Source organism: Mytilus edulis, chromosome 6, assembly GCF_963676685.1.
Source record: "Mytilus edulis chromosome 6, xbMytEdul2.2, whole genome shotgun sequence".
Taxonomy (NCBI): domain Eukaryota; kingdom Metazoa; phylum Mollusca; class Bivalvia; order Mytilida; family Mytilidae; genus Mytilus; species Mytilus edulis.
The window spans coordinates 60317698-60340219 of record NC_092349.1 but is presented as its reverse complement, the minus strand read 5'-3'; the positions used below and the strand labels follow the sequence as shown (position 1 = coordinate 60340219).

General features: G+C 32.8%; 2 protein-coding genes across 2 annotated transcripts; both read right to left on the bottom strand.

Annotated features, from left to right (window-relative positions):
- Positions 1-3258: 3258 nt before the first annotated feature.
- On the bottom strand, positions 3259-9076 carry LOC139526159 (selenoprotein M-like). The gene is made up of 4 exons (XM_071321292.1): positions 8948-9076; positions 5563-5636; positions 4277-4355; positions 3259-3638 (listed from the first exon to the last, which is right to left on the bottom strand). Exons 2-4 carry the CDS (start codon positions 5592-5594, stop codon positions 3411-3413), a joined length of 339 nt encoding a protein of 112 aa, XP_071177393.1. The 5' UTR covers positions 5595-5636; positions 8948-9076; the 3' UTR covers positions 3259-3410.
- A 1902-nt stretch (positions 9077-10978) lies between these two features.
- Positions 10979-14707, bottom strand: LOC139526522 (probable N-acetyltransferase 16). The gene is made up of 3 exons (XM_071321677.1): positions 14215-14707; positions 12255-12482; positions 10979-11500 (listed from the first exon to the last, which is right to left on the bottom strand). The coding sequence occupies exons 1-3, from the start codon at positions 14473-14475 to the stop codon at positions 10979-10981; spliced, it is 1011 nt and encodes a 336-aa protein (XP_071177778.1). The 5' UTR covers positions 14476-14707.
- Positions 14708-22522: the final 7815 nt, after the last annotated feature.

Here is a 22522-nt window from a genome sequence, read left to right as displayed (position 1 = left end):
GTCAGACAGCTTTGTTTCTGTGTGGACTTGTGAGTTTCCAATAAATTGAAAATAGGTTGATTTTAATAAACAAATATATTTTCCCCTCGTTCTTAAGTAAATATTTTTATTATTTCCCATTTCACTAGAATTATGGACTAGTGAAGTAAATTGTTAACAACGGTATTGCAATAATTTGTTGGGTTTTTTTTTATTTCAAACTAAATATGAATTCCTCGAGATTTTCATGTATAAAACCATTCAAAACTATTTAAGGCAGCAACCATTTGATTTTCGGGGGGGGGGGGCTATGTTTCCAGTATTTTGAGAAAAAAATAATTAGTTTTTGACCCCAAGAAAAAAAAAGTGTTTGTTTCACCCTCAGCCGCCACTATATATAATGCTAAAATTGAAAGAATAAAAATGTTTTCGACTTGTCGCCAAAAAAAAAGATTGTTTTTCTTCGAAATGGAAAAAAACGTTTGTCTGGGGAAAACAATCAATAGATTTACTCCCAGAGGGTATCATAACTCCAGTAGCCAACACTTCTGTGTTGACATAAATACTCATTGAAATGGTCAGCATTAACTTTTCACAAAAGTTTTAATTTCCAAAATATAAAGGATTTGTATTTGGCAAAATTTTTAGGAAATTTTGGTCTTCAATGCTCTTCAACTTCATAACTTATTTGGCCTTTTCAACATTTTTTTTTTATTCGATCATCACTGGTGAGTCTTTGGTAGACGAAACGCGCGTCTGGCGTAAATATAAAATTTCAATCCTGGTATCTATGATGAGTTCATCTACCCCAAAAAAAGATTACCTTAGCTGCTTTCGGCAAAACATTTCGAAATTATAGTGGTCAGTGCTCTTAAGCTAGGTACTTTTCAGCCTTTTTAATTTTTTTGATTTGTGTGTAACTTGTAAGTCTAGGGAGACGAAACGCGTGTCTGAAGGACACAATTTCAAATTAATGTTCATTTATTGATTAGGTCAAAGAAAGGCAACAGTAGTATACCGCTGTTCGAAAGTCATAAATCGATTGAGAGAAAAGAAACCGGGTTACAAACTAAAACTGGGGTAAATACGTCAACTATCAGAGGAAAACGACGAAATAACAGAAACACTGAAGTGCAACAAAACCAAAAATCGACAATGCAACACATATAGAAACGAACTGTAATACAATTGCCATTTTACTGACTTCGTACAGGACATTTTAAGGAAAATGGTGGATTGAACGTGGCTTGGCGGGCAGCCAAACCTTGCGTTTTTATGGCAATGTTAAATACTACACTAAAATGACAACATTACATGACAGGACTATAGGACAAATAAATGCAATAACATTCAGGATAGAGAAGTACACAAATAAACATTACAATAGGACACTTCGACATGCTAATTGTTATCAAAGGTACCAGGCTTATAATTAAATACACCATACGTGCGTTTCGTCTACACAAGACTCACACGTGACGCTCAGATCAAAATAGTAAAGAAAGCCAAACAAGTACAAAATTGAAGAGCATTGATGACCCGAAATTCTAAAATGTTGTGCCAAATATGGCTACGGTTATCTATGCCTGAGATAAGAAAATCCTAAGTATTAAGAATAATTCTTAGTTCTGCAATCAGTAAATTTATAAACATGACCATATAATTGATATTAATGTAAACACCGAAGTGGTGACTAACCACAGAATAAAAACGAACACGTAAAACAAAATAGAATAACACAAAAGAACAATGCATTGTCACCGACTGAATAACGCTACAAAGATATGTCACAGGTAAAAGTGACGTTACAGGTAAATTTCTAGAATTTGACATAGTTCTAAATTCGGTTTGTAATTATAGTCTTTGATGTACAATAAAGCAAATGAGGTTTAATTAATATAGAATTGAGTTAGTACTTAGATAATTAATTATATTATCTAGTTATGTCGGTATTTCTTCTAAATCAAACTGTAAAACAAATAAATCAGATACGCGAAGTTAGCCCAAACTAAAATCTTATAAATGAACTGGATAATTAATTATCTTAATTTTTAACATACGAATAGAATATTTAAAAAATGGATTACTACTACAAAAGATAACACATTTAACAGTATCCGATCAGAATTACAAATACAATAGCATATCTAAATATATTAATGTTGGATAACAAAGTACCCTTACACGTCTTAAAGTGGTACATTTAAGGTTAGGAATACAAACAGATTTTGAAATGAGAATGGCAATAGTTTTGTGCTGTTTTATTTTATATATACGTAATAAAGAAGACTAGTTTCAAACGTTCATTTCAAACATCAAAGAATTTTTGATATACTCTTATGACTTGGGAAAGAAAAGTCATAGAATATGAAGCATTTTTTTGCTTTTTCTAATTACAACGAGAGCTATTTGGTACAATTATGTTTGTGAACAACGTGAATGGTTCCTTTTTTATGATGGCAATATGAATAAGAAGATTTGGTATGAATGCCAATGAGACAACTCTGTATCCAAGTCACGATTATAGGTCAAAATACAGTCTTCAACAAGGGGCCTTGGATAACACCGAACAGCAATGTATAAAGGCCCAACAAAGTGTCAAATAATTCAAACAGGAAAACCAACGATATAATCTATATTAAAATATAATAAGAAACAAGAAACACTTACGAACCAAACCAACGAACAACAACCAATGAATAACAGGCTCCTGACTGATTTCTATTTTTCTAGTGAAACCGCATCAGGAACATTAGATTGAGCCCCCTTTTTTGTTTTGAGTTGGATGTAACATTTCAATATCTTTTTCTTTTAAAACGGTTTAATGTTTCTACCATAGTATTAACGAATTCATAGTATTCAAAATGTAAACCGAAATGAGTACAGTATTAATATAGCATCACAAAAAAGAAGTGATTTTTTCAATCTCATACTTAAAAGTACATTGATTAAATAAACTCATCATAGATACCAGGCTTAAATTTTATATATACGCCAGACGCGCGTTTCGTCTACAAAAGACTCATCAGTGACGCTCGAATCCAATAACAATATCAATGATAATTCGTGTCAGCACAAAAAGTGCTGACTACTTAACTGTTCCATGTTGTTACACCTACGAAGTTGTATGATAATGAGCATTGCTGTTTTGAATATTCATTTCATTGTCCTAACTCCGCCGTGACAATGAAATATAAAAAAATCATTAGTATTGGAAATATCAATCATAGACAATAGACAATAGACAATATTTCATATCAATTAATCAAATATCAAATGTGTATGTATAACATAACTTTTTAATATTGATCTTTATGAATTACAGCATGAAACGAGATATCCATGTTTATATTCAAATTGATTGTTTCAATAAACATATCATTGAGTATCAAGCTGCAATTAATTTTCTTCGATTTTCATACAAAGTAAATTTATTTTCCACAAGAATATTCTGCAGTTAATTCGCTTTGTATTCCATATCGTTCACAAAGGGAAAATCCAGCGAGGAGATCGTCGATAGAAACGCCACCTGGCGGGGGAACTGGGCCGTTTTCATATTCTGCTGGAAGATTGTCACTGAACGTTTTTTGACGGTAAAATCCTAAATCTTTAATCAGGTTATCTAATTTGTCATAGGTCGTTTTGTCCAATGGTATTCTCTGAAATATAAAAGTCAAATTGTGTCATTAATATGACAGTAAGATGCAGGAAAATTACAGATCCAATGTATGTTGTTGGGGTGGTTTTTTTTTTTTGTACAGTGTATTTAAATATATGTGTCTTAAAAAGTTGTCTCAAAGGAATGGCAATCTACATAACTATAGTTCTGCTGAATCAGTTTAATTCTTTAACTACACTGGTGAATTGGAACTGAAACATTATATCACAGAATCATGTTAATATGTTTCTTTAACAGGAACATAGTAAATAGATATGTATAGTCTAATTGCAAATTAGTAAATTAATAACAAAGTACTGTAAACGCAAAAACTATTTAGGGAGCTACCATTTGATTTTTAGGGGGGCTAGGATGGAATTTGAAGAAAAAATGAGTCGGGACAGGAGTTTTGAGTGAATAAAGCAGGATGAGACACTTTTGGGAGGGATAAACTTGAAAATAATAAAAATAGGCAGGACCGAATAGATTGAAAAATAAATAGGGAGGACAGAAATTTCAACTTAAAAAAGGGCAGGACAAACTTGTCCATCATAATCCCCTCCCCCTAAAAATCAAACGCGGTAGCTCCCTTAATAGTACATTTTGTGTATTTAAAAATTTCTTCCAGGACTAACTTACAAATATTTCCACGTCATCTTTATTGTACAATATAAGTTCTGGTATCTTGTTCGCTTCTGTTACATTTAACTGTGGTATACTATTACGGTTAAGGAATAACAGTGTATGCATAATCTCTAAACAGAAACAAACAAACGTGGGAGCTTTTTTGCTTACCTGTTTCCTGTGACATTACATGATTGATAATGTAGTCTTAGTTGCATGATTTTTAATAGTTGTGTTTGGCTTTGAACTAGCTGTCAGTAACTGCGAGTACTGTCATATCTGTGCTTTCATTTGTTGGGATGTACAAGTACTCGTCCACTCTGTGATTTTGTTGGATATATTTCTATTTGTATCCATTTGATTAGTTTAACCTTTATAACTAATCATTATAGTTTGTTCTTATGATTTTATTTACTATAAAACCACTCTCCGAGGTCAGGATGAGTGTTTAGCGCCATCTAACTAGTTCTGTATGTGCTTTTCCATGGTCAGAAGCCTGTACATAATTCAGTCGCTATCGTCTATCGATGTGTAGCATATTTGTTTTTCGTTTATTTTTTGTACATAAACTAGGCCATTAGTTTTTCGTCTAAACTATTTTAAATTTGTTTTTTCGAGGCCTTTTATGACTGAATATGCAGTATGGGCTTTGTCCATTATTGAAGGTCGTACGGTGATCTATAGTTGTTAGTTTTTGTGTCATTTGGTCTCGTGTGAAGATTTGTCTCATTGGCAATCATACCACATTTTCTTTTTCATATATAAAAACTCAATAAAAAATTATGGCATTTGTACTATGAAATTATCACGGTCTTGTGTAACCAATCTAATATTTTTAGATGAAACTCAGCATATTGATACTCACTTATGAAATCTGAAAGACGGTTTTACAAAACTTAGGGGATTTCGAAAGCTCGGGATTGAATTGACAAGATAGTTAGCTCCTAACAAAGCCATCGTTTATAGCCAAGCCCGCAAGTTTTTTTTATATTCAAGTAACCTTTTTTATGGGTTCACCCACGTTTTTTGTTTAGGTTGATATTGTATAGTCTTTAGTTTTATATGGTGTGATTAATAGCAATGTATTTAGATTAAGTCCAACAGTAACGTAATTTTGACGACGCACAAGCTCTAAATACATCAGGGCATCTGAGTTCACCTTTTACCTTTAGTGGGGTTTGTGTTTTTAAGTTATCTGTGTGTGCGACCATTTTAGATGAACCAAATTTGTATCTGTCAGTATCTTATATTGGGTAATCTATATATAAGTAAAGAGATATTTAGTATTAATTAGTGGATACTAGTAAAGTCCTTCCTTGTGGAACCAGTCCATAACGTGTTTGTACTTCTTCTTAAAAGATCATTTGTTACTCAACTGAAATAAAAATTAAAAAAAGTAAGAATTCATATTGAAAAGTGAGTTTTGCGTCCCAATTTTTTATTCATTCTTTTAGTTCTTTATAAAGTTATACAAATGTGTCTGCTCAACTGAGACCAATATGTGGTTGTCACCTCTAAAGTCAGTTACTGAATAAATGATTTTCCTGCTTTTTTCTGAACTCATAGTTTTATTTTATTTGTATATACTTGTTTTTTAACGAGTTTAATATTTAAAACAGCTCTTTGATGGTGTTCAAATTCATTCACTATCTACCCAGACTCGGACTGTTTTGTCCTCGTGGTCAATTAGTACATATACATAGACAATAACTGTTTAGTGTCTTTAAATATCAGCTGTATTTGTACGAGGCTGGGAGGTGTATGCGGGATTTTAGCGAGCTACTACACCTGTTTCGAGCCGAGTACAAATACAACTGATATTTAAAGACACTAAATAGTTATTGTCTATATCCTGCAATTAATTCTGTATCTTATTTATGGTTTGAAAGACACAAAAACACATGTTTTGCATTTATTTTCGATTTGAAATCCCTTGAGGCCCGTGTAGTACAGTGAAACCTGGGTAAACCGAACCCTGATAAAACCGAATTTCAGTTTAAACCGAACAATTTTCGAAGTCCCACAAAATTTCCCTATCAATTAACGTTAATCTAACCTGAAAAAACCGAACCCTGTCAACACCGAATTCCGAACGATTTTTGAAGGCTCGATAGTAAATATGTATCTAAAAATTACCTGTCAAAATCGATCGATAGCAATCAAAACAAAAAAATATTTTTAATTATTTTCATGATTTCATTAAACAAACGCAAGATGACAGAGTATCCTCGAGGGTATTTGAGGTTAAATTAACTAGTGAGTTGTTATGACAAACTAATTAGCATGTTTGTGTCCATGAATTCAGTGATCAAATGATTTATGTTGTAAAGAAACGTTAAACTGGTGAGCTGCCATCATCGCCGAAAATGACAAGAAAGGAACTTTCCCTTAGATCAATTAAATGCACGTTACTCAAATAATTATCGTGACTGCCATTCTGTAGCTAAACTGTTTAATTAAGTAATAGTTTTAAAGTTTTAAAGCCTTTCACTGGATTAGGAAGTCATGCAACACGACAAGGTCAATGGCTTTCGATTGCCGGATTCCCTTTAGAGGCCCTATATATTTGATTCGGATGCTCCTAAAGACTTCTGTACGCTATTTAACAACGATAAAGTCCGAGAATAAACTGGACACAACTGGACCCCTGCTGTTGTTTCACTCTTATCGTGTTGCGAAGTATCAGTCAGCGGTAGGCAAGTTTAGTCCGAGAACTCGTGAGTACAATGACGATCTCGACTCAACTACGGAATCGTCATTTGACAGTGACTTGGAATATGAAGTGGTCAGTGAATTAATGGATTAGAAAATAATTATAAAAAGCAAAATTGCTCCACGTCGGACATCATTGAACGATTTATACATTGTAGTTTCATAACGACGAGCGTGATTGACGGAGTGGCGTTTGATTTATAAACAAAAATGTACCAATAGGTCTATCTTTATATCTACTTATATTTTTACGCTTACATCTATATCATCACGAAAATAAATAGTCGTCTGTTGTGTCACATATTATCCCTTGTCAGTAAGTGCTAAGAAATTTTTGGTGTCGACTTCCGTTTACCTCTACAATCCGAACACCTGTGAAAACCGAACAAAACGCAAAGTCCCGTGGGTGTTCGGTTTGGACAGGTTTCACTGTAATACGATACAGTAATCACACATTCAGCTGAAGACGGGTTCGCAAAAAAAGAATCTCGAATATTCAACAATAATACATCGCTCAAGGTGAATAAGTATCTATTTTAACATAACAACTAATTTCAACAGTAAAAACAAATAACAAAACAGTGTCCAACTTGAAACAGAAGTGTACGAGTTGTCCTACGCTTCAGACTCGACATTCACTAAACATGCATGCTGAAATTGACATGGATGTTTTTTTTACACAATCATACACATTCAAGTTTTGAAATCGATAGTTGTCATTGTATAGAAAAGACTGCTGTTTATGTGTGTATGCTATCAGAAAATTGGATTCTTATTGCTCTAAAGAAATGTTTGAAAACAAACCGAACGTAAAAAAGTAATCGTTAATTCGCAATTGATACGTCATTGGAATGGGACTGCAATACACATTCTGAGGTCACGCAGGCTCATACAATACACAGTCCGGCAGTGGGGGGAGCTTTAAAACGATATCTGTATAGTATACAGATACAGCATAGCGATATCAGTATAGTATACATATACAGCATAGCGATATAAGTAGGGCTGTATCTGTATAGTAGAACACCAAATTGCAGGATAACCATGTTAATGTCAGAAAAATATAAACTTTTTAGTATGAGGCTAATATTGTTTGTATACTGCAACATTGATAGCTATTTTTAAAATTGTTACACAAATTTCGAACTCACTCCTTAATGAACCCCTGATTGTGGAAAAAGTGTTCCATGATGAAATTGACATTGCACAAAATAAAGCTGTGTGGCATGATTTAAGAATTGAATGCTTCTTTTTGTAACTTTATCGGGGTGTAAAAGCGTTGACCGAAGCACATTTTGTATGAAGCGCGGAAGCGCTTCATTCTAAAAATGTACGCACGGTCAACGCTTTTACAACCCTATGAAGTTACAAAAAGAAGCATTCAATACTTATAATTACATTTTTTAGTTATGATCATGAAAACACGAATTTTATAAAAAAAAAAAATAATTCACCTGTGCACTTTTTTGTGGAACCACGTGTTATCATGAATGAAAAATTTTATTGAGTGATACAATTGCTTAAGGAATTACACGTGATGTGCAGTTAGCCTATCAAAATGATGTATTATAATGAAACATACATCTAATGTAATTATTAGGAAATAAAAACAACTGGTTGCATTATAAAACATAACAAATGTAACCATCTTCATCTAAGCAGATTAGTATAGGTCCTGTTCGGTGTTGCAAAAGAATACATTGACAAGTAGGTCAACCGATATAATAATAAGACAAAAATAAGTCCTATTTACATCTCTTTTTACCCAATTGATTAAAAACAGAAACATCAAAACGTATTAAAATATCTCAAACCATGTTTTTGACTATGACAATATCAAGGGTAAACTGATGAAATTGTGTGATGTGCAATGAAGACAATACAATTTTTTTTTTAGGTATTTTCCTTAATCGTTTAAGCTGCTCTCGTCCAAAGTTTTTTTCTTTAATTCTACAAATAAAAGTCAGTACTTACAGTCACGATGCCTTTGAATATTTTATTGTCAGAACTACAAAGTAATGACTCAAACAGCAGAAAAAATCCAAGTAAACCAACGATGTTCATATTTCTTTTTCCTGTGATGAATGAACAATATATCACGTCATCTATGTATGGTCAATATAAAACTGCAACAGCTGTCTTATTCATCATAGTATTATATTTTCTCTATTGAAAATCGTTTTTATTGTGTGATTTACTCGATTATCTTATGAAAATGTATATGACAAATAAACTTATCTTGAATCAAATCGGACTATCTGTTGAACCTCTTCAAAGTAAGAAACGAGGTCCTCCGTCACGTGACTTTGTTAACAAAAATAAGTCTTTTACTGGCAATACTGTTGTATTCAAACAAGATATTTAAATTTACCCATCTATACGATAGGAGTTTTTTGTATTATAAAAGACCCTCGTAAAATATTCCAAAAAGAAAAGTGTAGGGGTGTTAGATGAAATGGAAAGTTGCCATTTCCTGTTTTATATGCATCAATATTGAATAAAAGTTTGGGTCACATTCAATAAAATAAATGTATGATGAAAAAAAAAAAATTAAAACTATAAGGATAAAACAGGACAGAAGTGCTGCTGGTGAACGTCAGTAAATACATTAATGGTACGCCTTCCTCCTATAGTAGCCAGAGCTTTTGTATCGCCATTTTTTAACAGGAACGTATAAAAAAGAGGGACGAAAGATACCACAGGGGTGATCTCCTGTGCTCTAGTAGGGTAAGCAGATCCTACTCCACATGTGGCAATTTTCGTGTTGCTCATGTTAGAACAAACCTGGTAATTAGTCTAACTCGATAGGTAACATTATGGAAAAGGGAATGTGAATAAAGTTACGATATTAGGAACATATCACTTATCATTTGTGAAACAGATATCCCATAACGGTCAATCAACTCGGTGTTTGCATCCGTACAACTAACGACGAGATTACTTTAACTTCACCACTGGAAACTTTAGGTAAAATTCCCACGTGAGCAGCAACCTTGTATCAAGGAAATCATGATAGGACTGGCCGTCATTATCAATGTTTAGATGTTAATATAAAAAAGAAGATGTGGTATGATTGCCAATGAGACAACTATCCACAAAAAAACTGATTTAACAACTATAGGTCACCATACGACCTTTAACAATGAGCAAAGTGCATGTGTGGCATTATGATTCCAAATAAGAGATAATAAAAAATAAATACAACCAAAATTAGAAAAAAATAAGTAGTGCTAGATAAAAATACAATTACGAAATTAAGAAATGTTAAGTAAAAAATATTTATTCCATGATAAAGGTAGAAACATAAAATTTGCTTGGTAAAATAAAAATAAAAATAAATTTTACAACAAAACAATTTATTACCCCATTGACCTTCTTCATCACCATGTAAGATAACACACAGTTGTTAAATATCAGCCACGGTGTCAATCTTTTTTGCGGGTGAGCGGAGCGAACTAACTAAACGCTTCACATTATTTGGAGTGGCTAATTTTTACCATATTTATACATACATAGAATTAGAAATACACAGTGAACAGCACAAATAAGACAAAAACATATGTCAAAAGTAAAAATATGAAATTATAACTTGACTACGAAACGTCGTTTTTGACATCTTTGTTTTAACATTTTAAAACATTTACATTTTTTCTTTCTATCAAAGTTGACGACAAATAATTCAACAACAATGTTCCAGAATACATGAAGGTTCTTTCATTACAATTAGCTCCATATCGTTCAAAAAAGTATTATTTTGGGGAGATGCATAGTTATATTATAATATAGCAATATGAAAGTAGTCCAGATGGATATTCAGGTTATGGTAGACATCATTTAACAATCGCGTATGAATTCAAATCTTCATAATTTCGAATTAGTTAAAAGAGTAATGGGTTGTTTCAATCATAACTTATTTTACTAAAACATTTTATATTCATTAATTTCGTCTCTACTTAATTATATCATGCTTTTGTAAATTCGTCAATACCACTGAAATAAGTATTTCTAATTCATTTCAGCGGTAGCTACATGATGAACATCTCTGAAGCAATCGTCTTTCTGAATATCTAGTTGACTCATAGCATCAGTTATATAATGGTTTCCAGAATCCATACAATGTACGTTTATTTCCATTGGCTCATTAAAAAATCGTAGGTCCACATGTCGGAAATGTTGTAGTAGGTGTTTTACAAATGTATTGTTTAAAGTCCCGTATACGTCAAGTACAAATACATGTCCTTTACTACATTGGAAGCTTGTCCCTGCTGTGACTAACAGGGAGCCATCAGTAAATGACCCTAGAACTTTCGTTCCTTGAGAATATATCAGTGGTATGTTGGAATCTTTTAGTTTATATGGAACATAGAAACATAGCATTCTGCCTTCTGGGAACAGTTCGCTACTCGTTTTCTCTGATTTGAAGACTTTCTTAAGATGGACAGGGAATATAGTGTTGTTGATGTTTGGTCCAGTTGCGTTGTTTTTAAGTATTTCTCTGTGAGACTTCACATGATACGCTGTTACATCCTACAATTTATAAAAGTATAAAAGTTCAGGCATACTAACATACGAATTTTGTTGAAATAGACAAAGGTATACATATCTCTTCCACTTCACGTCTGAGACCACCCGGTTTCTACATGCAAATCGTACTATCACCCCACTCCCTACATTTTTCATTGGGGTCATTTCTATCAATTCCTTTTCAAATTTCAATTGTTAAAATAAGTTTATTACTTAGGGAGCTACCATTTGATTTTTATGGGGGGGCTAGGATGAAAAATTTTGTCCTGCATTTTTTTTTAGTTGTAATCTCCGTCCTGCCTTTTTATTTTTCACTCTATTCGGTCCTGCCTTTTTTTTTTATTAGTTTATCCTGACTTTTTTTACCTAAATTGTCATCCTGCCTGTTTTTTTTGCAAAGTGTCTCATCCTGCCTTTTTTTTTTACTCAAAACTCCTGTCCTGCCTATTTTTTTCAAATTTCATCCTAGCCCCCCCATAAAAATCAAATGGTAGCTCCCTTAGTTTAGGTTAGAATGATCACTAATTACTGAGGTAGCGCCTCTTATATTAGTCAATTTCTAGTGCATTTCAACCAAATTATATCTTGAATTACCAGAACCGGAAAAAGAAACAAATGTTAAACCAAGTTAGTTAAACGCATTATACATTTTGAACTTAATTTAAATTTGAGATGGCTTATTTTGTCATGTGTTCACCACTGTATGATTCTTAGGCATATTGACACTTTATTGTTAAGGAATTGTATAGTTTCTTACTCTTGACATAACTGTTTCCATTTTTCTAGCATAAAGATGTTTCATCAAAGTTTGGTTGTGTGCGTCAAATGAGAAGGTCCTTTGTCTGCCCAATAAATTATAATTTTGTTGTGTAAATGAATCAAGCGCGTTATATAGTCCTGTTCCTTCATACTCCTTATCCACTCGTCCAGCTTGTTTTAAGACCGTGCGACCATCATCCAAAAGATTTACTAGTTGGAAAGCAACCTAAATTTAAAAAACATTTTTAAATAAAAGCATTAATCCAAATAAATCAGCACGAAAACAAAATACTAGCATGGGGTATGGAATAATAGAATAGAGAAAAATGGGCAAAAATATAAAGAATAGAGAATAATGGGGCGCTAAAATATAAAGAATTATTGTATTATTTTAAAAGATAAAGAATAATGACCGAAAATATCGAATGATACAAAAATGAAGGACCCCCATCCATACCCTCTAAGTAAACAAAGATCTGCAATCTCAACAAACATGAAAACAGTTAAACAACTGACGTTACTTTGTAAAAAGAAGCTACGGGAAATTAATTATATGCTAGTAAATCACATCCGAGGTCCGCTAAAACAGATTCTACCCGAATCAATGCTTCTTTAATTCGTCACTGAAAGGAAGTCTTCGAGTTATGATATTGAATTATTCAATTAGTTTACTTGATTTTATAAAGTTTGAATTGGCTAGTTTACTTATTTCTGTTTACAATTTGAATTTGTTTTACACAACAATCTAATGACTTTTGTATATTTTGTTTAGTCATGATCGACTGAATATAGCTTCGAAGTTCCTCGGTTGAAAAATCTCGAATATATACCATTCGGATGATATTCAAATGACTGTTTTTCATGTACCGATATCATACGGTACAATATGTGCACAAGACTTGCGCCTTTTCATATCGTAAAAACGTTTGTATAGTGTAAGTTGGTGGACGCGTGGCAAGGATGAGTTGAAGAGTTAAAATTAACACGTGGAGGCAAAGTTCGAATCTCTGTTTCTCTTAATTTCACTTGTTTCTTCTTTTGTGCAGGTGTTATTTATATTTGACCTTCCGGGGGACATGTTGTAATGGAAAATTAGTGCGCTTATGTTTTTTTTAATAATGGACAAATGTCTTAATCATATTCCTAATACTGGAAGTTCAAACTACTTTGTATGAATTTGTATCTACTATTAAAATCACAAAGTATGCTATTTAGAATCTGTTAAAAATTTAAATTGAATAAAAGTATGGAAAATTAAGAGATTATTTTAGCTGTCGTATAATAAGGTCTACTTAAGAAAGAACGTGTGACTGAGAAGTATGAGACACAATGGATAAACATTAATACGTATAAAAGATATCTGTGAGAACTAAGCTAATATGATCTAATATCCATTGGATCTCAAATGCATATTTGATAACCCGTCATGTTGATTCGTGCATGTTTACATGCCTCAGTGGATGCTTCTTTTTTAGTACTTCTAAATCTTGCCAAATCAGATAAACTTCAAACTGATTTATTTTTCAAATTCAGCAGAGCATAATTATCAAATTAAATATTAATCTTTTAAAACGAGAGTCGTATACTGCTTTTTATACCATAAAATTTTAAAAATCTTCTATAGACCAGTACTTTATAATAAGCATTATAAGGTATACTTAGTATATGTGCAATATATGTTGTATAGTATGTTATCCGGGACAAGAAAACCGAGACACATATTAGACATTTATAAAAATTCAGCATTTTGTTTAAAAAGATCTTGAACAACTCAGTTTTACTTTCTGTTTTGTTTTTTATTATATCAGCCGATAAATTCCAGCTTACAAATTTTTGAAGGTGTGTATAATCCGACAAAACAAGAGGACCTCGAAAGGTTTTAAACGGAGCGTTTTCGGAAATGAAAGCGTTGTTTCAGTTCGTATGTCTCCTTTTTTTAATACGTTTACAGGACTTACCAATTTGTTGTCGATAGAGGCTGCATAACCTTCAATTGAGGAACTACTAATTAGTTTATGGAAGCGGTCTGGTAAGTAATCGTATCCCTCATAAACATCATCAGGTGATCTTATAGACAACACTTTGTAATAGTCATCAACTTTTACTCTTTGGAAAGTTATCCTTTTGGTGTCGACGGCATCGTATTGCTTTATTTTACTTGCAATCTGCAGGGTCCGTCTAATAATGTGAAATGTCCTTTTCAGATTCATACTTAACATTAATGTATCACTCGTTAGGTAAGATGTATCTAGATACTTTAGTATACTATTATTATATAGCGATTGAAAAAGAACGCGCGGTTTTCAATTCCTCAAGATTTCAAGATTCAAAGTTTTATAAACATAATCAATTCCTGAATGGTTGTGATGTAAACAAAAATTACATCCGTTTTGAAATAAATGACAAAAATAGTATATTTTACAATTAGGATTAAACGGACCTGAGGATTAAGTTGTTGCGAACCGGGTACAAAGAAGAGAAATTACTTAATTCAATTAGTGAGTTATTATATAAAAACTCACTAATTGAATTATCAGAACTTAGTTAAAATGCGATCCAAAAATTGAAGAAAAGGTCAAAATTAAGATGTCCCTCATTGGAACAACATATGTTCACCAAGTACAATCCTTCTAATAAAGTTGACCTATAATTTATATCATCTGATCTACAAAACAAAATGTTGATAAAGAAGCCATGCAAGTTAGGTCATGGTAGGAAGAATCTTGTTTGACAAACATGTACTATAGTCACTTTATATTCATTCTATCCATTCAAGAGGGTCTAAATGGGGATACCTTCATGACGAAAAACGGTAAAACAGTTTGCCAAATGACGTTAACGGTAATTTTTGGTGCATGACGATGGACACTTATTTTAAAACGATAAAAAAAAAATGGACTGATTTTGACGAATTACGTTTTTATTTTTTTCCAAAATTAACGGCAATGGTGATTATTTGAGACCTCAATCACGATAAAGATATGTTGACGAATCACGGTAAAATTTTAGTCAAAAATGGCCATTTTACAAAATTTCCAACCAGATACTAGCTTTTGACTATAAACAAACTTCTGTCCAAGTTTGGTAGAAATCCAGGATAGTTTAAGAAAGTTATTAAAAATTTTAAAACTTTAACCACTGAGTGAATGCACACAAATGTAATGCTAATTGGCAGATAAAAATAAGTCCATTTATAAGTAAGATTAGACAGGTTATTTTTACAAAATTGTTTACTGGATATTAACTTATGATCATAAACAAGCTTCTGTCCAAGTTTGGTAGAAATCAAGGATAGTTTAAGAAAGTCATTAAAATTTCTTGCTAATTGGTGAAAGCATTTTTGAGTTATTGTCCGAAAACTGGAAAATCACCCTTTTTTAATGAATAAAACCCCATAACTCGGAAACATAAAATTATAAAAAAACGAAAAGGAGCTCACGTTCATAGATATAAACAATTCCCTAAAGTTTTATGCAAATTGGTTAAAGTGTTTTTGAGTAAATGTCCGACATGTTGACGACGGACGTACGGACAAACAACTGTATACCAATGATCGAGCCTTAGGATGATTGCCAATGATAGAGACAACTATCCACTGGAGACAAAATGATGTAGAATGTATATGATTATGTCTGTCTGTCTGTCATATGTGTATTGTTCTTGACCTCATTTATATGGTTCGGTGAATGCTGGAGTAATATGATAACTATATTTGGTATATTAGTATCCTTCACTGGGAGGGTTCATCTGACCTTGACCTCATGTTATGGATCTTTGATTAAGTTTAAAGTGACTTGGTCAAGTCAATATCTCTTTTATTTGATTATGTAATGACTGTAGGGTATACATGTCTGTCTGGCGGGTTTCATAGATAGATAGATAGATAGTTTATTAACGTCTCACCATTAATATACACAATACAATATTTACATATATCATAAAACATAAATATATATTAATGCCATTCTTAAAAGAATTATGAGAGACAAAAAGTAAAACTTCATCAAACAATAAAAGGACTTTATAAAACTATGTACATGCACTTATTAAAATTTCTAAAACAAATTACAAAAATTTAAAAGTCTAAAAAAATTTATCGATATAAAAAACGTCTCCTTCTGTCTAAAATAGATTTGCAGGTTTTGGCACATTTGTAAATTACATTAACATTTTGGCATCCCAACACAAAAGACAGTTTCTCACGGTTCGTCAACATGTTAAAGTTCTCATCTACACTGTTTATATATTCATAAAGTTCGTTCCTTAAATCGTCATAAAGTGGACATTCAATTAGTACATGTTCCTCAGTTTCAGTTTTATTTTCACACATAAAGCAAGTCCGTTCATGCATTGGTAAACGTTCGAAGCGCCCGGTTTCGATTCGTATGGGTGCAACCCCACATCTGAATTGCGAATATGCTCTACGTTGAGCAGGAGATAATAGTGTTTTTAAATAAAGTTCACAACTAATTTCGGTTTTAAATGTTCTATATGTCCTTAATTTGTTACTACCACCATCCATACGTCTTGCAGAAACTCTATGTAGATCTTCCGTCCACTTATTTCTGAAATCGGTTAAAAGTTTATCTTCTATTTTCGCTAACACCATAGTTTTGTGAATGTTCGTGTCATTATACCAGTCACTAATATTACACGATTCAAACTGCTGATAAAGTCTATAATTTGAATTTTTACATGCTTTATAACGCCTAAAACTATGTTCCGCCCAGTTATGAATTCTTTTATTTAGTCGATCAGTGTTCATATACCTTAAACGATTCCATTGATTTATAACAGTTCGCCACTGCCTTACACAAGGTGGTTTCCAGGCTGAATCTCCATTCACTGCTACATTAGGTGTATACCGTCCGACTCCCATATAAAAACGAATTGCCTTATTTTGTATCGAATTTATACATGAAAATGTTCTATCACCCCACACTGCCGCTCCGTAGCTGATTGTACTCCAAACAATCGAGTCATACAATTTTGTGAAAGAATCAAACGGTAGTCCTCCAAAGGATTTATATTTAGATATCACTAGTCCCAAGGCACGGTTGGCGGATGCTGCTACGTGTTTCGCCATTATTTGATAGTCCAAATTCTCCGTTAACACTAAACCTAGGTATGTATATTTTCCCACCACATTTATGTCAAGTTCGCCACATTTAAAACTGTTTATTGTCCTTGGGGTCGAATTTGGTCGGAAATGAACAACGTTTGACTTGTTATGATTTATTGTCATCTTATTCTCTGCACACCAGAGCTGAAGCCCATCTAGCAAAACTTGTAAGTCTGATTCCGAGCCAGCTAACAAAACAAGGTCGTCAGCGTAAAGTAGAATCGACACATTTTCCTCGTCAATATTTATTCCAACATTTAATGAACATATATACGTAACAAGACCGTTCACATACACATTAAAAAGTAATGGTGAGAGCAAACAACCTTGTTTTAGACCGCATTGAACATTGAACCAGTCCGTTAATTGACCATTTACCCGAACACAGCACTCTACTGCCTTATATAACGACACGATAGCATTATACATATTCCCGCATATTCCAATATCAAGCAATTTCTGACATAACAAATTACGGTCTATCCCATCATACGCCTTTCGGAAGTCTATAAAAGCTGTGAAACTCGACAAACGCTTTAGCTTTCTTGTTTCAATAATTGACGATAATGACTTTATATGATCAATAGTACTACGTCCCTTCCGGAAACCATTTTGACAATCATCTAAAATATTATTTTCCTCCTCCCATTCGAGCAATCGATTATTCAATATGTAACAGTACAGCTTGTAGCAAACAGGAACAAGTGTTAAACCGCGGTAACACATTGGGTCTTTTGGATTCGACGTCGACGACTTAGGTATTGGATTAATAATTCCTTTTCGCCAGATAGTTGGAATTGTACCACTGAAGAAACATTTATTAAACAAACTTAGTAGGAAGTTCAACAAACGTGGATTCTTGAGGACTTCCGATGGGATTTCATCTACCCCAACAGCTTTGTTAACTTTCAAACTGATCACTGCTCGTTTAACTTCCTCATGAGTAATGTCATAATTCATCGTAGCACCATTATCTGTACTTGTGTTCGTTGGAAGGTTATCAATACTACCTTCTGGGTTCAACAAACTACTGAAAGATCGTTTCCATTCATTCAGGACAGCGTCTCGATCATGTGAAATACTTCCATCCGGTAGTTGCACAGACATCGGTATAGCTTTCCTTCTCTCTTCGCCTACTCCGACCCGTCCGATCTTTTTCCAAAATTCAGTTTGATTCATATACACTTGGCCTTATTTTTATGATTCATTGGTCAATGTTTCTCATATACTGTAAGCAACAGAACCACTTTTCCTTGCAAGGTATCATGTCTGTCAGACAGGGTTCACCTGACCTTGAACTCAGTCAAGGTTTAAGTTACATGATAAGGTTCGTTTCTCAGATATTATAAGGTCAGCCAGTTTGGTGTACATGTCAGTCCGACATGTTTCATTTGACCTTGACCTAATTTTCATATTTTCTGGTGAGTATGATCCCATCCCTACTAAAATATTATCATTTTCTGTCTATTTTTCGATTCTAATATGACCTTGAGAGATGAACATTAACCAAACTGTGTTTCTTTGCCTCTTTGTTCCAGCAGTCCATCCATACTGCATGGAAGTAAATGTAACTTGAGTGTTTTCCTGTAGAATTATTATTGGCAAGCCAGGTCTGCCTAAATGTCCTTTCTTTTTACAGATGTCCGACATAATGGAGACCTAGATTTTACAGCCAAGATTTATTTGGGCTATATTTTACCTCCTTGTGTTCATTGGCGGATCCAGGGAGGGGGGGGGGGTCCAGGAGTTGGAACCCCCCCCCTTTTTTTTGGACGATCAATGCATTTGAATAGGAGCATAAAATGGCTGGATTCGCCCCTGGTGTTCCTGTGCCACCTATATATGTATTCATGATAAAAGTTAATTTCCTACAACCCATACCAGAAATGTTCTGGCCATCAAAAGACTTGCACCCAAGACTGTTCAGCTGGGCAGTTCTTAAAAAAAGTATGGAGGGTCATATGGGCCATCAAAGAATGGTGGTTGCCATCAGGACTACAGGTGGAATTGGAGGCAAAGGTGTTTATTGATTAGGAGTGTCAATTTTTTCCTATCTATGGCTTGTTGGTTTTCTCTGGTAACTCTAAGGCTTCCTCCACTAAAAAAATTGATTGTCTCAAAATAGCACTATAGTGCAGAAAGTAGTGTTAAAAATCAACCTATCAATCAATCTAAGAATAGTTTGTACTTTATTTGGCCTTTTGATTCAAACAGTACTGATGAGTCTTCTGTAGTCTATAAACACATGTCTTGTTTACAAAATTATAATGTTCACACAAGAGTTTTTAAAACTAAATACAAATAAATACAGCATTAGGAATGTAAAGTTTTATTTAGGTTATGGATAAAAACAACAGAAGATGAACAACAAGGTATACTGTTTACACTATGGTACCATAATTAATATAATAATATCTGTTGTGGTGTTAAACAACAACCAGTCAATCAATATAAATATTTGTTAATTGTATAATACTGTAAAATTGTGAAATTATTGGGATGATTATATTAATGCATAAATTGCAATTAAATGAGTATCGCAATAAAGAGAACTTGCATTCTGATGTCAATTATATGTATATGTGTAAGCAAATTAAAGCAATAATTAATCTCACACCTTTTGTCATTTCTTAAAAAATGTCAATAAATAGGTGCACACAATATGTTCTGTTTTCACTGTATTGAATCCTGATTCATTAACAAACTTACAACTATTTGTGATAGAAATGTGATAGTTTAAAGGCTTAAAAACCTTGATAGATAAATGTCTTTAAACAATGTATACATAAGACCATGCCTATTTCGAACTGTTATTCTTTTGAATTAACTATATAAGCAAGTTGTGGGCAAATTTTATCATGAATCAACTGTATATAATGCAGTATCTATTCTTTAAAAGAAAAATTTATCTCTTCTCAGTGTACACAATAACTGTCTGCAGAATTAAAAGGAAAACGTTTGAATTTCAGGACGTATTAATATGGAGCAGAAATTACAGACATTTCTTTCCTGATACTTTTTAAATCAAAACAATTTCAACTAAGGTATCTTACTTCTTTAAAGCAAAAGTATTAAACAAATTATAATCTGATGAATCCTGATTAAAAGGTGTCCTTTATAATCTAAGTATCAAAACAGGGTGAGTTATTTTAAGATGTGAATGAGTCCATAATGTTTAAATCTTGAACTTTTCATGAAAAGTTAGAATATGTGGGTTATATGAGACAGCACCTCAAAAATGAATTACCCCAGTATAAAAATAGAATGAAGTATATCCCTGTTCCCCACAGCACATAGAAACATGAATTTGTAGATTTACAAGAGATCTTGGTTAGGACCATCAAGTAATGCACATTTAATGTGTAGGCAAATTTCAAACTTGTTTAACTGAAATAAATCAAGAGATCATTTACGTTATGTCTATATAGCTTCTTTGATCAATTAAATGGACTTGAGATATTGTAAACAGATACTGCTTTTCCTTACCCTTGGACATTTACTAGATTTACAGCAGATCTACTTGTCACATGTATGTATCTCTTACATGAAATTTGTTTAGTGTACAACAAAATGCCTTAGTGTGTAGATAACGGAAATATGTTTGGTTAGCTTGCTTGCTAGCTGAACTGTGAAGTCATTATCAAGTTAGGTACACTACCTACCATTAAGAGTTGGTTAGTGGGACAGATAACCAATCTGTCTGTCTGTAGGACTAGACTACTTCAAAAGGAGGGTAGTATACACGATAAGCTAAACAAATATATTACCTTTACCTACACACTCAAGGCATTTTGCTGTAACAGATAGCCAGATTAGTATCTGGGAACAGTATCAAAATGCATACCCTTTTAATATTTTACATTGTCACTTCTGAAACAAAAATGTTAAACTAACATCTTGGACAGACATTTTGTTTTTCAAAATTGCACAATATCAAATCAAGCACTGAGACTAGAAATAAATACATCAATATTTACAAAAATAAAATTTATACAAAACTATACATTTATATATTGACTATGATCTATGACCAACACATTTTTTACATGTGCTTATATCAAAGCATTGAAAAAGACAAAATAATGAAGAAATATCATCTGAAATAGTTGCAGCAAGCAATCTGGTTTTTTTTCTTCATAATTTGCATTAAAAATAAAGATGGAAAAAATGTGTATTTGTTTAACACTGATAACATTCATTTTAATTTGTTACAGCAAGTACTGAAAATTCAGAAATTGTTGCATGCATTTATAATTATGATTTTTGAAGAATTGACAAAAATGCTAGATTTCAGATACAGATATAAATACTAGACATCAGAATGTGAGTTCTGCGATAATTACCAAGTTGCATTATTGCATTAATAAAAACCTTGCAATAATTTCTGAATATACAGTACATTTTTTGTACTTAAAAGTATTCTTTTCTAAAAATCAGCTTAGTCAAAAATTAACAAAATCAAATTATCTAAGGAACGTTATCCCTAAATTTCTTGTTTTAATTCAAACTGAAAGCAATAGCGTTTGACCTTTAAATGGTACTATCGTCTATTTATACTGCCCTTGGTCAAACACTTATATATTGACATGTAGCTTTCTTACAAAGCTAAAGATAAACAGGCTAGTTAATAGTTCAGGGGTTGTTTACTTGGAACATTCTTTGTCAACATTGAAGTTCTTTTTTTTTATTTCTTCAATTGATCACCATTTGAACTTTTATGGTTTCAGAATAAAAATGCACTAGTATAGGTTCTTGGTATATGTATTACAGAGATCATTTCGAATTTAAATAATTAAAAAAACACAAAAAAAACAAATATATGGTCATTTCTTTTTTTACAGATATGGGACTAAAACAGACAGTGTAGTAGTTGTATCGTATCACCAGGCCAGTAGCCAGGAATTTCCAAGGGGGGGTATTTGGACTCATGAACTCGACTTAACAGTCACAATTTGAACAAAACGTTGACTTTAACAGTGCTTATTTGGTTTCAAGGGGGAGTTCGGACCCTGGCTACGGCTATGATCACATGATACTATCATCTACTGCCCTTGATCAAACACTTATATATTGAGATGTTGCTATCATACAAAGCTGGAGTTGAAAATAAATTTTTTTTTTTTTATAATTCTTCAGTTTCACAA